We start from the raw sequence: 13,742 nt of genomic DNA, 5'->3' as shown, positions 1-13,742 counted from the left end.
CTGTTAGTTTAGATTTTTCCTTTATCTCTAAGGTTGTTAGAGTCCGATCGGGACTTGTGTGTCAGAGATAGAATCTACGTATGAGTTTGTTATATTTTTTATCTATTAGGAGTCGTATGTCGTGTCCAACACGAACTAGCCTCCACCTGAGGGTATAAATATGTATGCCCGGGGTCATTGTAAACCATCTATCTACATGATAATTTAGATCAACTACTTTCGACGCATCGCCACCCTTTTCTAAGGTTTCAACTCCAACGGAACTTGTGTTAACACTAGAATTTGGTAATTTGCTGTTGGAGATTGTTAACGCCAGAATTTGGTAATTTGCCGTTGGAGATTAAACTATAATTAGAGACCGAATCAAACAGGAAAACAGAGCAATCGAATAGAAGACCAGGCGTAATACGACTCAGATTTAGCCGATGGAGTCCGGATCGGATAAGAAAAAGAGTCCAATTAGGCCTAGAATGTTACAAATAGATTCGGGAATAATCAGAGTCCGTGTAATTTAATTTTATCTAGTAGTTAGAGTTAGTTAGGATTTTATCTCTAAGAAATTAGAGTTCGATCGGGACATGTGTGTTAGAGAGAATCTATCTAAGAGTTTGTTATTTCTTTTTATCTATTAGGAGTTGTATGTCATGTCCCACACGGCCTAGCCTCAACCCGAGGGTATAAATATGTATGCCCGAGGTCATTGTTTTTCATCTACATCAATCAATAGATCAATTACTCTCGGCGCATCGCCACCCTCCTAACCGGGGTTTCAACTCCGGTGGAACTTGGCACCCGATGTGGAGCTGCATCGTCTCGATCTCCGACGGAGGGATAAGTCCTACGTTCCGCCGAGCCACGGTAATTATTCGACTAGATTAGAACCGTCTTGGTTCAGTCTGATCTTCTAATCTAGTTGCATGATTGCTAGTTATCGTATCAGTTTCAACTTAGATCACTTTCATGTTTTGAGTTTATTTGATCGATCACTTTGGACGATCTGTGTTGGTTTGATATTCGCTATTTGACATATTCAATCTAGTACTGTCTCGGTTCAGACCGATCTAGTACATTGCGTTTATTCAGATGGGTTATATCAGATTGATGTATTTTGCTCATTGTTTTATCGGAGTACCAGCCAATAAGTTATCAGTCATCGGCTCATTGGCTTGATAGCAATCTAGATTTGTTTAGTACATATCCTAACATTGTTAGGTTTAATCTTGAACTATCTCGGTTAACTCCGATCTTCTATGATTATTCTTAGCAATCTGGGCTAGGTATTTTATAAATCTTGGTTGTTTGTCCGCCATCTATAGCCGATGATTTTTGTCGATCTACATATCATATTTACATCAATAAAGTAGCTGATTGCTTTACTGCATTATTTTTATACCAATCGGCTTGGTTTAGTTAGATCAGCAGTTATTTATGTTGCATCAGCTTATGAGAATTACATGCAAGTTGGGTTTAGCCAATCATAACATATGATTCATTGCTTATTCCAAGTAATTCGTCGGTTTATTTGTTAGCCTTATCAATCTTCATGTTTCCTATGATCATATCGTACTCGATTGCATACTGTCTTGGTTAAGTCCAATCTCTGCACGTCTAGTTCGATCTGGTTATAGGGGTTCGTCCGATCGACTGAGATTAATAAGTAACTTGACGGATTACGTTGGTCTAATATTTATTTCAAGTCTATTTCTATTGGTGTTTCTAGCATATCTATGCTTTTTACAGCCGATCGTTCATCCTATCGGCTAACCGCTGCAGCATCAACGTCTGATCGGCTAGATATTTATTCACCTATCGGCTTGTTTTACCGTTTATCTTGTCAGTTGCAGGAACAGACTGACTGTCATGCCCGCACACCTTTTCTAAGAATTTAGGTCCTACACTGAAGCTGTCTAAGATTGACTCCCAGGCCTTTGTGTGTGACGCGTCAACGTTCACATTTTAACGTCAACAACTTGGCACCTGACGCGAGACTGCATCGCTTCGATCTCTGGTGGAACCTACGTTTCACCGGGCCAAGGTAATCGTACTGGCTAGATTAGAACTGTCTCGGTTAAGTCCGATCTTCTAATTGGGTTGTGCGATTGCTAGTTATCATATCAGTTTCAGCTTAAGTTATATCTGTATCTTGAGTTGATCTGGTCGACCACTTTAGGTGATCTACATTGGTTTGATATCCGCTGTTTGACATATTCAATCCAGTACAGTCTCGGTTCGGTCCAATCTAGTAGATTGAGTTTATCAGATCGCTTAATTAAGATTGATCTATTTTGCTCATCGTTTTATTGGAGTACGAACCGATAAGTTATCAGTCATCGGCTCGTTACAATGATAGCAATCTAGATCTGTTTAGTATCTAGCCTGACATCGCTGGACGTAATCTTGAACTGTTTCGGTTAGGTCCGATCTTTTATGATTATTCTTAGCAATCTGGGCTAGACATTTTATAGATCTGGATTATTTGTCCGCCGTCTATAGCCAATAATATTTGCCGATCTATATGCTCATTCAATTTATATCAATAGAGTAGTCAATTGACTTACTATATTATTTTTATACCAACCGGCTTGTTCGTTAAGATCGGCAGTCATTTATGTTGCATCGGCTTACGAGAATTACATGTAAAGTGGTTTTAGCCGATCGCAGCAAAGCATTCATTATTTATTCTAATTATTTATTTCAAAAAATTCATCGTTTATTTATTAGCCTTATTCATGCTGAACAAGCGAGTGTTTTCAATTTTGCAAATTTGCACTGGGCAGAAAAACAGATCACCAGACTGATTGACATAAGAATGGTGCTCCTCCATCTTAACAAAGCAAGACTTGAAGAGTGCGGGCTTCCATTCCAGTCAGCCCAGCTGTTGTAATCACTAGCTTAATTTAAACATCCTTTAAGCCACGCAATTACGAAAATTAATCAACCAAGCTTATACGCATTCTTTATATGACAACCACGATTTTTATCAGCCCTAATGTACAACGCAATACAACTAAATTATCTTCAGACGCAAAACAACTAAATTATCTTCAGGCGGCGCACAAAAGCGCGCCCCACTCCCTAGTTCAGGATAAAAGGAGTCATTTTTACCTTGATGAAGCATGCCCCTTTAGATAGAGTATGTTTCTCGAAATGATAGATTGGTTAGTTGCAATTTTGTAAACAGATCATTGAGGTAAGTGACGTACCCGGTCGCCACCTCCAGCACCACCGGCTCACGTCGTCGTCGTAGTCCTTCTGGTCGCTATTTTTTTCTGGACAGTGTAAGAAAAAAGATGAGTCAATGTGGATCGGTGGTGGATCGTCAGAGGAAGAGAGGTTTTTGACAGAGCACATCGGTGCTGAGGGAGAAGTCGGGCTTAGCCAGCCTGGGGAACTTGATTCCAGTTAATCTGGTACACGGCAAGCAAACCCACGGATCAAGCATGCAAAGTAACGATCGCCTAAAGTCATGCAAAAATTACTTCATGATTTTTGTGATTGGGTAGAAATATAGAAACTGTTTTGCAAAATAACCACCAATTTTTTTCTCTTACTCCATTCACTGTCCCCCTCTCTCTTCATCTCTTCGGAGTTCTCCTCTCTCTCCTGTCCAGAGGCGCATCCCGGTGGCGGCCGCCCCGCGGTGAAGCTCGGAGGCGGCACGTCACCTTGGCAACTGACAACACGTGCATATTATCAATCAACATTCAGCTGTTATTAATAGTAATCAAGCTTTACAGGAAGCGAACAGTAGCAAGTGCTTACTTTGGCAGCAGAGCTTTGAAAAAATTTCAGGAGGCAAGGGTGGTTGTCAGGGTTCTTGTCAAAAGTAACAACTTTAGGGGTGCTGCTGGCATCAATGAACTTCTCCAAAGCACTAACATCAAAATTCTGAAAAAAAAACATAATGCATACGCTTAATAAGCTATAGGAGACAATGGCCACACAATAAAAATAGTTAAAACAATGAAGTGGTATTTAAAAGAGGACTAACCTTGCTGTCAACAACAAGCTCATCAAATGGTTTGAATAGCCTGACCAACGGCCTCTCGACTGCAGCATCACCACGTGGAAGGTGGTTAGCATGCAAAGTGTGCCCAAAGTCATAATCAGATCTCAGCTTCTCTGCAACCTCCATGAAGTTTGTAAACTCAGTGCCGCTGAACTGGGAAGATTCCAACCTATTTCCATAGAAAATACAAGTCAACAGCAAATTTTAAAGCATGAACAGTGAATAATAAACAGAAATTGAGACAATATTATAAGGAATTAAGATCTTACAATGTAGACTTTCTTATCATCAATAAGGTTGGTTGCGTCTTCTGGTGACTTGATCTCCTTGGAAGCACGGCCAACCTGCTTCTTCAAGTAGTCAACAATGCCCTCGGCCTCCCTCGGGCCCTTGTATTTCTGAATGTTCTTCCCCTGGTTCCTGAATATCTTCAGGGTTGGGAAACCCGGGATCTCATAACTGGTGTCTAGCGGCATGTTTTTCTCATCGTTGGCATCAGCTTTAGCAAGAACAATCGGTGGATCATGCTTGCTTAGTTCTTGAGCAGCTTTCTCATACTGAAACAGACCATGCACCAATATTTAATACGTTGGATCAAATAAATTTAGGTAAAATTGTGAAAAATGTGCTGGTAAGGAAGTGGTCCAACTGTACAGAAATACCTCTGGAGCAAGTTTCTTGCAGTGTCCACACCTGCAAATTGGCTTTATCCAGTCAGACATATTTAGAATTAGCATTGGTTAAATTTGATTCAGATAGCACAATAGCAGCATAAAGCATAAACTTTAATGTACAAAAACAATAGTAAGAAATTGTATCAGAACTACAGAGGACCACATTTATCTCTATTCGCAGGTAGCTTCAAGGAAAAAGAAAAACTGAACGCAATCTGGATTTAAGACCTCTGAAAGTGAAAGAACACCCGAATGCGACCCTGATACCGACACGCTAAAACCTTGATTCACCTCAAATGCAATCTATACCACTGAAATTTGACTATAAAACCTGGTAGACCTTGTCAAAATCTGCAACAAAACAAACATCAGATCTATGTAAAATTTCAGAAAGCTGCAGGATATCATGACAGAAGAACTAACTAAACCTGCCTTCCTGCTTCATGTGATCAACTGAACCGAGGATCGAGCCAGAGAGTGAAGTGCAATACACAAATTTTCTCCATAAATCCACTAGATCGAGCCAGGAGGAAATAAGAAAATTCTATTGTGAATGCTGGATCACAGCAAATAAAACGAGGTGGCCAGCGAAAGCATATAAGTGACCAAGTCAAAACTCAATGTGGAGGTTATTCCAAGCTATCAAGTCAAGTACAAAATAAATGAAAGAATGGCATGCCTACAAAATACAAATGGTCTCAACCAAATATCGTAGTTTTACTTAATTACCTTGCTTTGCATTGTTGTACATTTCGACCAGGTATAGCGCGTGCAACAGTTTCCCAGTTCTTCTGCCCATATCTGTTTACCGTTCGAATAAGTATGTCATCTTCCAGGAAGAGAAGTCGATTTCATGTTGTTAGGGGACATGATGATCAAAGAAGTAATAAACTCAATAAGTCTTACTTCAATAAGTCGATTTCATGTTGTTAGGGGACATGTTTACCGTTCGAATAAGTATGCCCATATCTGCCCATATCTGCATTGGCCGGTGCGTCTTACTTCTGGTTCGATGCGCTTAACGCATTCCTTTTCGGACATAGGCCGATGACCCCAACCCTGATGGACGTAGTCATGCTCACTGGCCTCAATATCACAGCCACCATCAACCCATATAAATTGAGGAACAACTTTCAGCATCAGTTGCAGACAAAAGGGGCTGGTGGATGGAGTAAGTATATCGGCAGGCACCAGAAACCATCCAAGCCAGTTGAACATTGAGAACACGACGCTTTTCTCAATCTCTGGCTCGAGCGATTCGTCTTGTGTGGTCAGACTCTGGGACCTACTACCAACATGGAATGCTCGGCAGAATACCTGTCTGACGGCAACATCCTCCCCCTAGGCTGATTCCTACTAGGTGCAGTATATGAGCTGTTGCACCAAGTTTCCTTAAGCTATCAAACGGTTAGCTATCGGACACATCACCGACCCGTGGTGGTGTTTGCAGCTATGGTTGAGGCTGTATTTTTCCAAAGTTCTAGAGCTCTCCTCTCTTACCAGCCACAGATTCCCACCAGACTACAAAGAATCTAAGACACCCCGTAGCCGTAGATTCCCATCAACTCCGACTATGATTTCTCAGTCTCCGAAGTACTTGTTCTAATCTTCAGCCTTTTTACCTCTGATAATTACTTCTCTTATCTGACTAACTTTTCTGTCCTCTTTTGCAGGCTTCTTTGGCTGCCCCGACTATTAGTCACAGTGGGAAGCCGATCGAGTACTCAACCACGGCCGTTGCAGCGCCTGGGCATGGTGCTCCCTCCCCCTCGGAGTACATCAAGAACTTCGCTAAGCCACCAAGCCCTCTGAGGAGGTTGAAGAGGAAGAAAAGAACCAGCAAGGTCACCAAGAAGAAGGCCAAGATAGCTGTAGAAGCCATACCCATGGTGGCCATATCGGCCGATATTGACACGGCTATCGATGCTGGGGCTGATGAGCAGTTGGACGATGGTGCCGATCAACAAACAGCTACCCCTCAACCTCCTCCTGCCAGCACCACAACTAGCTCACCTCTGAAGACGGGTAGCAAACATAAGGTGATAACCCATCAGCCCTGTCCTCGAAAGCCCAAGGTAAGTTTTAATGCTGCTTCTTAGTTCTGCACCCTCACTGATACTTAATTTTACTCTTGACAGCCTTCTATAGCGTCTGCATTTACTGATGTGCCTACTTCACCGGCCGATCCTGTTCCAGAGCCGATGACTAGTGCCGAAGAAATCATTGTGCCGACGACTACACCTATTTAGCCAGCCGATGCTGCTTCTTCTGCCTCAATGATGCAGATAACCTTTGCTGCAACTTTCTATCCTCCACTCCACGCTTTGGCTTACCCGTCATCTTTTATTCCAGGACTTGGATGATTTTTCTCTTTTGATATCGGTCAATATCTAGACCCACCCGAGGCTGATGTCAATACTTCTGCCAGTCTGCCAGCCGATGTCAAAGAACAACTCACTGATATTCTGCCAAGACTGGATTACCCCATCCCTCATCAACGATGCCAGTCCGATCAGGTCAAGAATCGAAGAGATACAAGACCAACTGCCCGACAACCTGATCGATGCAATTGCTCCAGTGGGCCACATCGAATTCCATAGGCTTCCTGTACTCCGAGCTCGTCAGCGGATCGAAGACCGCGCTTCGTAAATTCCGGCACAAGTGAAACTACAGGCCAATCGGGAGCAAGCCGTAGCCGAGAAAGCTAAGCTAGAGGAGCTCAAGTCGGTTGCACCAGGCATATCGGCCGTCATTGAGGAATTGAAAGCAAAGAAGGCCGATTTAGAAGCACAGCTAGCCAGGGTCACGGAGAGCCTCTCCACAGCAGAGCAAAACTAGCCAATCTACCATCGGCCATCGTTACCCAAGAACAAATCCTGAAGTATGTCATCCAGACCGCTGTTTGTAGCCGCCGGTCCATCGACAATGATGACGATTTGAAAATTATCCAAGATGTCGATGACGTTCGCCTGCGCGCGATCAATGCCCTAAAGAAACACTTGGGCCTGTAATTCTTTGACGGTTGTACCTTTTATTGGCTTGCGACATAACTTGAAGCGATTGTTAACCTTTAGATGCTTAGTAATATACTTCCTGCCTTTCTGCCATGGTTGTACCTTTTATTGTCTCTACCTTGATGTATGGTGATCTTTTGGTCTAGGGATGTATCAACATCGACCATCTTGAGGCCATACTTAGCTGTATTGGCTTTTACGTTAATCGGCTTAGCCGATCACGAATTTATCCATACGCTCGGGTAGTACTTCCTCAGAAACTTGTCCATACGCTCTTCCGAACACTTCTCCATCCAAACCGTCTAGCATATAGGCATTCCCGGGTGCACACTTATAAATCCGATAAGGCTCTTCCCAATTAGGCGACCACTTGCCAAAGACGTTATCTCTGGACCCAATCGGCAGCACTAGCTTCCATACCGATTCACCTTCTTCAAAAGTTTTAGGTATAACCGAGATTGTGCAATATCTTCTAGTTCATCCACCATGAGATTATAATATTCATCGACCGTCAGTTGATTTTGTAAAGCCAATCTACTTGAGCCGATGTTATTCTCCCACGGTAATACTGCCCCATGCTCGTAGCTAGCTGGTAAGGTGGTACCTGTATAGATCCATGACACGCCATCCGATGTGACCAAAGCGAATCGGCTAGCGAGGTATGCCATCTCCTTGGTTGCTCGGCTATCTTTCTCTTTATCAGCTTAATCAAACTTTTGTTCGACGCTTCTACTTTGTCCATTAGCCCGAGCATAATAGGGAAACGAGTTGAGCAGTTTGATCCCCATACCGACGACGAATTGTTGGAATTCATCCAAGATGAATATTGACCATTGGTCTGTAGTAATTGTTTGCGGAATCCCAAACCTGTAGATTATGTGCTCTTTCACGAAGTTGATTGAATCGGCCGAAGTTACTTTCTTCAATGGTATGGCTTCGACCCACTATTGACGCTGAAAATAACAATCACCGGTCACACACGTAGGTATGCTTGTCCACTAGGTTCAATGCTGGGCGTGCCAATCAGTTTGCTCCTGCAACTAACAAGATGTAACATAGAAAACGGTTAACCCCGAAACCGCTATTGACCGGATAGCCGATACCGCCCCAGGACCCTAGCCGATGACCTAGACGATCGGCTTTACAGGAATTTGATGATAGTGAGGGTAAATATGCTCAATCGACTAAGTCCGAAGAAGGATAAACACCAAACATACTAACCAAACAATTAATCTTAAAAGATCGGACTCAACCGAGACAGTCTTAAGATTAATTAGCCGATCGGACCAATTTGGCACTTATCGCACGTGGACTAAACGTGAAATTGAGTATAAACCAGAACGCTATACCAACTACAAGTACAAACCAATAAAAATTAACTACACATATGCCAATACTAGATCTAGAAGATCGAACCCAATCAAGACAGTACAGACCTAAATATAATCATATGTGAAATCAACTAGTCCTTGCAACATGCGAGTAACAGGATAGCAAACCATCTACCAACTAATCCATTAAACCCAGCCGATCGGACAAATCTCTATAAGCAGATCGCACCAAATATACATAAATCAGACCTAACCGAGACAGTGTGCAATCTAGTACGATATAATCATAGAAATATAAAGATCGATGAACTTAATGAATAAATTAACAGATTACTTAAGATAATACTGGCTAGAACTCCAGCGATAAACCCTCACGAGCCCCCAATCTAATCTGACAACACAAACCTAGCCAACTAGATTGATCAAACCGAACCGAGACAGAATCAGGCTACCCAGAACCGTGCGAACAGATCAGATAGAAGAACTCGCGAGGATTTCATCGAGAACTATTACTACTTCAAGCTAAATAGATCAAAGTAATAACAGAACTCAGCCCGCCGATCAACCGGGCAGGAATCGGACTTAACCGAGACAGTCATGTTCCAGTTGATCAACGGGTTTTGACAAACAAGAACTTGCATTGCGAAGCTGACAAACCCCGCGCCGAGAGCTCAAGCAAGTCGAAGGTTCTGAGGCGAAGTGCCGAATTAGATTGATCTGAAGATAATTTACAAGTACCACGGGCACACATATTTATACCCCCGGGTGTTAACTAACCTAACTGGATAAGAATCCTTACTAACCAACTTGTAGCGTTCGGACTCTAATTAAATATAAAAATCCTAAACAAACTCTAAGCTAAAGCCTAAATATTCTACACAGACTCACAACTAACACCGAATCTATCTTCGAGCTTTGGGCCTAATTGGACTCCAACTCTTGTCCGATTCGGACTACATCGGCCGCACCCGCACTGCTTCCGGTTTCCTGCCTCCAGCCAATTCACCCCTCTCCTATCCGATTCGGTCTTTAGTTGTGTTTCAGTCCATAACGGCAGTTTGCCAAAATCTGGCGTTAACACCCACTTAGTGAAATAGTCTGTTGCCGCCAGTATGAATTTATGTCCTTGGCTTGATGGAGGGTAAATCTGTCTGATCATATCGATGCCCCATCCCCTGAGTAGCCATGGCTTGATGATCGGATTCATAGCTAACACTGGTAATCTCTATATGTTTCCAAGTTTCTGACAATCTTGACAACTCTTATAATAAGGGAAACAATCTTCTAGCATCGCGGCCAAAAATACCCTACTCTTCACAGTAACCACTTCATCTTGTAGGCCGATTGATGGGTGCCGCATATTCCATCATGTACTTCACACATCACCACTTTGGCTTCTTCCTTGTCCAGGCACCTCAGCAGCACGCCATCAATCGTCCTGTAATATAGCAGATCTTCTAACAAAACATACTTAAGAGCTTTGTATTTAACTTTCCTGTTAGCCGATGATGAAGGGCTCTTTAAATATGCTATTATGTCTTGTCGCCAATCATCGGCCTCTACGCATGTTATTCTAGCATCTGCTCCTTCAGTCTATCCTATCTGAGTAATCTCGGCTTCGGTTCCTAGGACCATCGGCTTGTATCCCGATGCTCCTTGGGCAAGAGAGTTTGCTTCGATATTCTGCTCTAGGGATATGCGTCAACGTGACTTGAAATTCTCTGTTAGCTCTTTGGCTGCTTCATAATAGGTCCTGAGTATATCATCTCTACACTCATTCTCCAGACAACTGGTCGATCACCAATTGGGAATCTCCCATGACTTCGCCACCTATTTCTTTCAGCAACCCCAATCCCTTGATCAATGCCTCGTACTCGGCCTGATTGTTAGTCCGATACAACTTTATTGTCTAAGCAAACTCAAAGCATGCCACCCGGGGCGAAATTATCATTAAGCCGATTCCGCATCCATGTCTGCAGACAGATCCATCAAATAAAACGGTCGAGGGGACGATCTCCACGTAATTGGCTTCTTTGTGAGGTTGAAATATGAAATCGGCCATAACTTGTCCTTCTACTGACGGCCGATTTATACTTGAGGTAGCGCCAGAATCCACTTATCCATTCTTACTTTTAGTACTGGCGCCGATAGCATGTACTTGATTACATCGGCCTTGCATACCACCAATTTGTGCATGAAAAGAACAAGCATAAGCATAACCTTTCAACTTCCAGGTATCTGGTTTCCGTGTCTAGTAGTTTCCTACTTAGGTAGGACACGACTCTCTCCTTGTTATCAACTTCTTGTATTAAGACCGAGCCGATTGTTTTCTCGTCGGCCGATAAATAAAGCTTGAAGGGTACCCCTTTTTTCGGTGGCATGATGACCGGAGGGTTCTTCAAATACTCCTTGATTCGCTCGAAGGCTCTCTAGTGATTCTCCCCCACGAGAATTCTTGATCGGCTTTTAATTTCAGCATAGGAGAGATAGGTTCGATCCTTTTGGACAAATTTGATATGAACCTCCTTATGAAATTGATCTTGCCGATCAAGGATTGTAGTTCTGTTTTGTCTACCGAAGGCTTTGTCTCGTTTATTCCCTACAAGCATCTCTATGTTACCTCGATTCCTCTCTCATGTTCCATGAATCCCAGGAATTCTCCGGCCGACACGACGAACGCACACTTGGTTGGATTCATCTTCAGCCCATATTGTCTTGTCCTTTCTAGCACACGCCGAAGATTATTGAGATGGTCGTCCACCATGTCTGACTTGACCACCACCTCATCGATGTAGATCACCAAAGCGCCGATTAGATCATGAAATATGTAGTTCATGGCCCTCTGGTATGTTGCTCCAGCGCTCTTCAGTCCGGACGCCAGGACGACCCACTCGAACAAGCCGATCACACCTGGCATTTGAATGCAGTCTTGTGTATATTTTCTTCAGCCATGAATATTTGATTGTATCGTACATTCTCGTCCATGAAACTGATCATCTTGTGTCCCGAGGCTGCATCGACCAGCAAATCAGCTACTGGCATTGGGTATTTGTCCTTAGGTGTAGCCCTGTTCAGGTCTCTGAAATCAACGCAAACCTTGAGTTTGACGTTCTTCTTGAGCACTTGTACGATGTTGGAGATCCACTCTGCATACCAACAAGGCCTGATGAACTTGGCATCATATAATCTGGTGATGTCGGCTTTCTATATGTATAATACGGCATAAGGTTGACCGCCGCTCCTGTATCGACCATGATCTTGGCCATCAGCTTGCCGTCAACGTGCCCCTGGATATACAACGGTTTCAGGTGTCGATGGTCCTTTTCCTCTTGCTTCTCAAACACAGCTTGTTGCGGTGGCAGTACCAGCTAGGCGGTTGCTTCCTAGACCTCGTCATGGGACCAGTCGGCCCTGTACTCTGCCGGCAGCAGTATCACCATGTTGACGTCCGCCGAGGCGTTGTGTACTTCAGATTTAACTCGCCACTCCTTGCGCGTCTTCTTTGGAGCCGATGGCTACTGCTCTTCTACTTGCTGTTGTTGGAGCTCACAGTGGCGAAGCCTCTGCAGCCACCTCTTCTAGTTCTTGGTGAATAGGCCGCTAGGGCTCCACTGTTCGGGCTTCATTGGCTGGTGTTGTTCGTAGTTTTCGTAGTACTGCCCAGCCTTTTGTGCACCGAGATGCGGCGCCTTACCTTTCTTTCTGGTATCATCGGCTTCCTGCGACGTGACCGTCGGCTGGTATCTTGCCACTCTCCAGGGTTGCACTCGGGGCAGTCCTCTATGGATGGCAACCGGATTCTCTCCTCCCAACAGCACTGGAAGAATGGGCAGTCCCAATGGTCATCGTAGTCGCCCTGTTCTTCGTGTTCCTGACTTCTTTCCTGCCAACGGTGGTACTTGTTCATCATGGATGTTGATGTGACGCGCAATATACCTTGACACCTCTTGGGTTGGCTTGGTCCGTAGCCGATGTAGGCATGCACCAAATTTACTGGGAACGGGTGCCCATCGATCTTCATCGCCTTCTTGTTCTCCTCGAACTTAATCTAGCCTTGTTCCACGGCCGATTGAATTTGTTGCCTAAAGATATGACAGTCGTTTGTGTGGTGAGAGACGGAGTTGTGCCACTTGCAATACTCTTCTTTTTCAACTCCTTGGCCGATGGAATTACGTGTCCTGCAGGCAGTTATATGTGCTTTTCTTGTAGTAGGAGGTCAAAGATCTTGTCGGCTTTGTTGACGTTGAAGTCAAACCTTTCTTCTATCTTTGCTCTTTGCACCCAAGGACAGGTGACCGGCTTCTTATTCCTCGTCCACTCTGCCAAGCAGATATCGACCTCATCCGGGTCTGAGTCTAACGATTACCCAGCGAGGTAGACCACCCCGCGTTGGAATTTTTCTTTTCTTGCTTCTTTTATCGGATCTCATGAGCCGATACCTTCTGTGCCAGGTGTGCTAAACTCTCGAACTCCTGCGCCGAGAATTTCTCTTTGATTTGGCCGAGTAGCCCTTCTTGGCAACGGCTACAACAACGACAAGATTGATGGGTGGGTCCTCGAGATCGGGGCCACCCATCACATGACCGGCCGACGGGAGTTCTTCACCGAGCTTGATCCCTGCGTTCGATACTTCGTCAAGTTTGGGGATGCCTCTGGTGTGGATATCAAGGGCACCGACTCCGTCATCTTCACCACCAAGTCCGGCGAGCATGGG

General features: G+C 44.0%; 1 protein-coding gene and 1 long non-coding RNA gene across 3 annotated transcripts; both read right to left on the bottom strand.

Moving 5' to 3' along the window:
• Nucleotides 1–3,349: 3,349 nt before the first annotated feature.
• On the bottom strand, nucleotides 3,350–8,972 carry LOC102709251. 2 transcript variants are annotated; one of them, XR_005811076.1, is made up of 9 exons: nucleotides 5,590–8,972; nucleotides 5,413–5,484; nucleotides 4,912–5,034; nucleotides 4,672–4,702; nucleotides 4,279–4,566; nucleotides 3,992–4,178; nucleotides 3,763–3,888; nucleotides 3,552–3,673; nucleotides 3,350–3,458 (listed from the first exon to the last, which is right to left on the bottom strand). It is a non-coding gene; the product is annotated as an uncharacterized LOC102709251 (long non-coding RNA). The 2 variants fall into 2 exon arrangements; XR_005811075.1 differs by having other exon boundaries at nucleotides 5,413–8,970.
• A 1,830-nt stretch (nucleotides 8,973–10,802) lies between these two features.
• LOC121053472 (uncharacterized protein K02A2.6-like) lies at nucleotides 10,803–12,294 on the bottom strand. The gene is made up of 4 exons (XM_040520412.1): nucleotides 12,125–12,294; nucleotides 12,002–12,039; nucleotides 11,649–11,938; nucleotides 10,803–10,907 (listed from the first exon to the last, which is right to left on the bottom strand). Exons 1-4 carry the CDS (start codon nucleotides 12,292–12,294, stop codon nucleotides 10,803–10,805), a joined length of 603 nt encoding a protein of 200 aa, XP_040376346.1.
• Between the last annotated feature and the right edge of the window lie 1,448 nt (nucleotides 12,295–13,742).

This window comes from Oryza brachyantha, chromosome 2 (assembly GCF_000231095.2).
Source record: "Oryza brachyantha chromosome 2, ObraRS2, whole genome shotgun sequence".
Lineage (NCBI taxonomy): Eukaryota > Viridiplantae > Streptophyta > Magnoliopsida > Poales > Poaceae > Oryza > Oryza brachyantha.
The sequence above is the reverse complement of the archived record's forward strand: the minus strand, read 5'-3'. Positions and strand labels throughout refer to the sequence as shown.

What these genes read in the sequence shown, in the direction of transcription:
- LOC121053472 (XM_040520412.1), bottom strand. Translation starts at nt 12,294, where the DNA reads ATGGCCAAGATCATGGTCGATACAGGAGCGGCGGTCAACCTTATGCCG. An exon ending in AGAAGAACGTCAAACTCAAG is followed by an intron (nt 12,040 to 12,124) that starts GTTTGCGTTGAT and finishes TGGTCGATGCAG; the next exon opens with CCTCGGGACACAAGATGATC. An exon ending in TCAGTTTCATGGACGAGAAT is followed by an intron (nt 11,939 to 12,001) that starts GTACGATACAAT and finishes TTCAAATGCCAG; the next exon opens with GTGTGATCGGCTTGTTCGAG.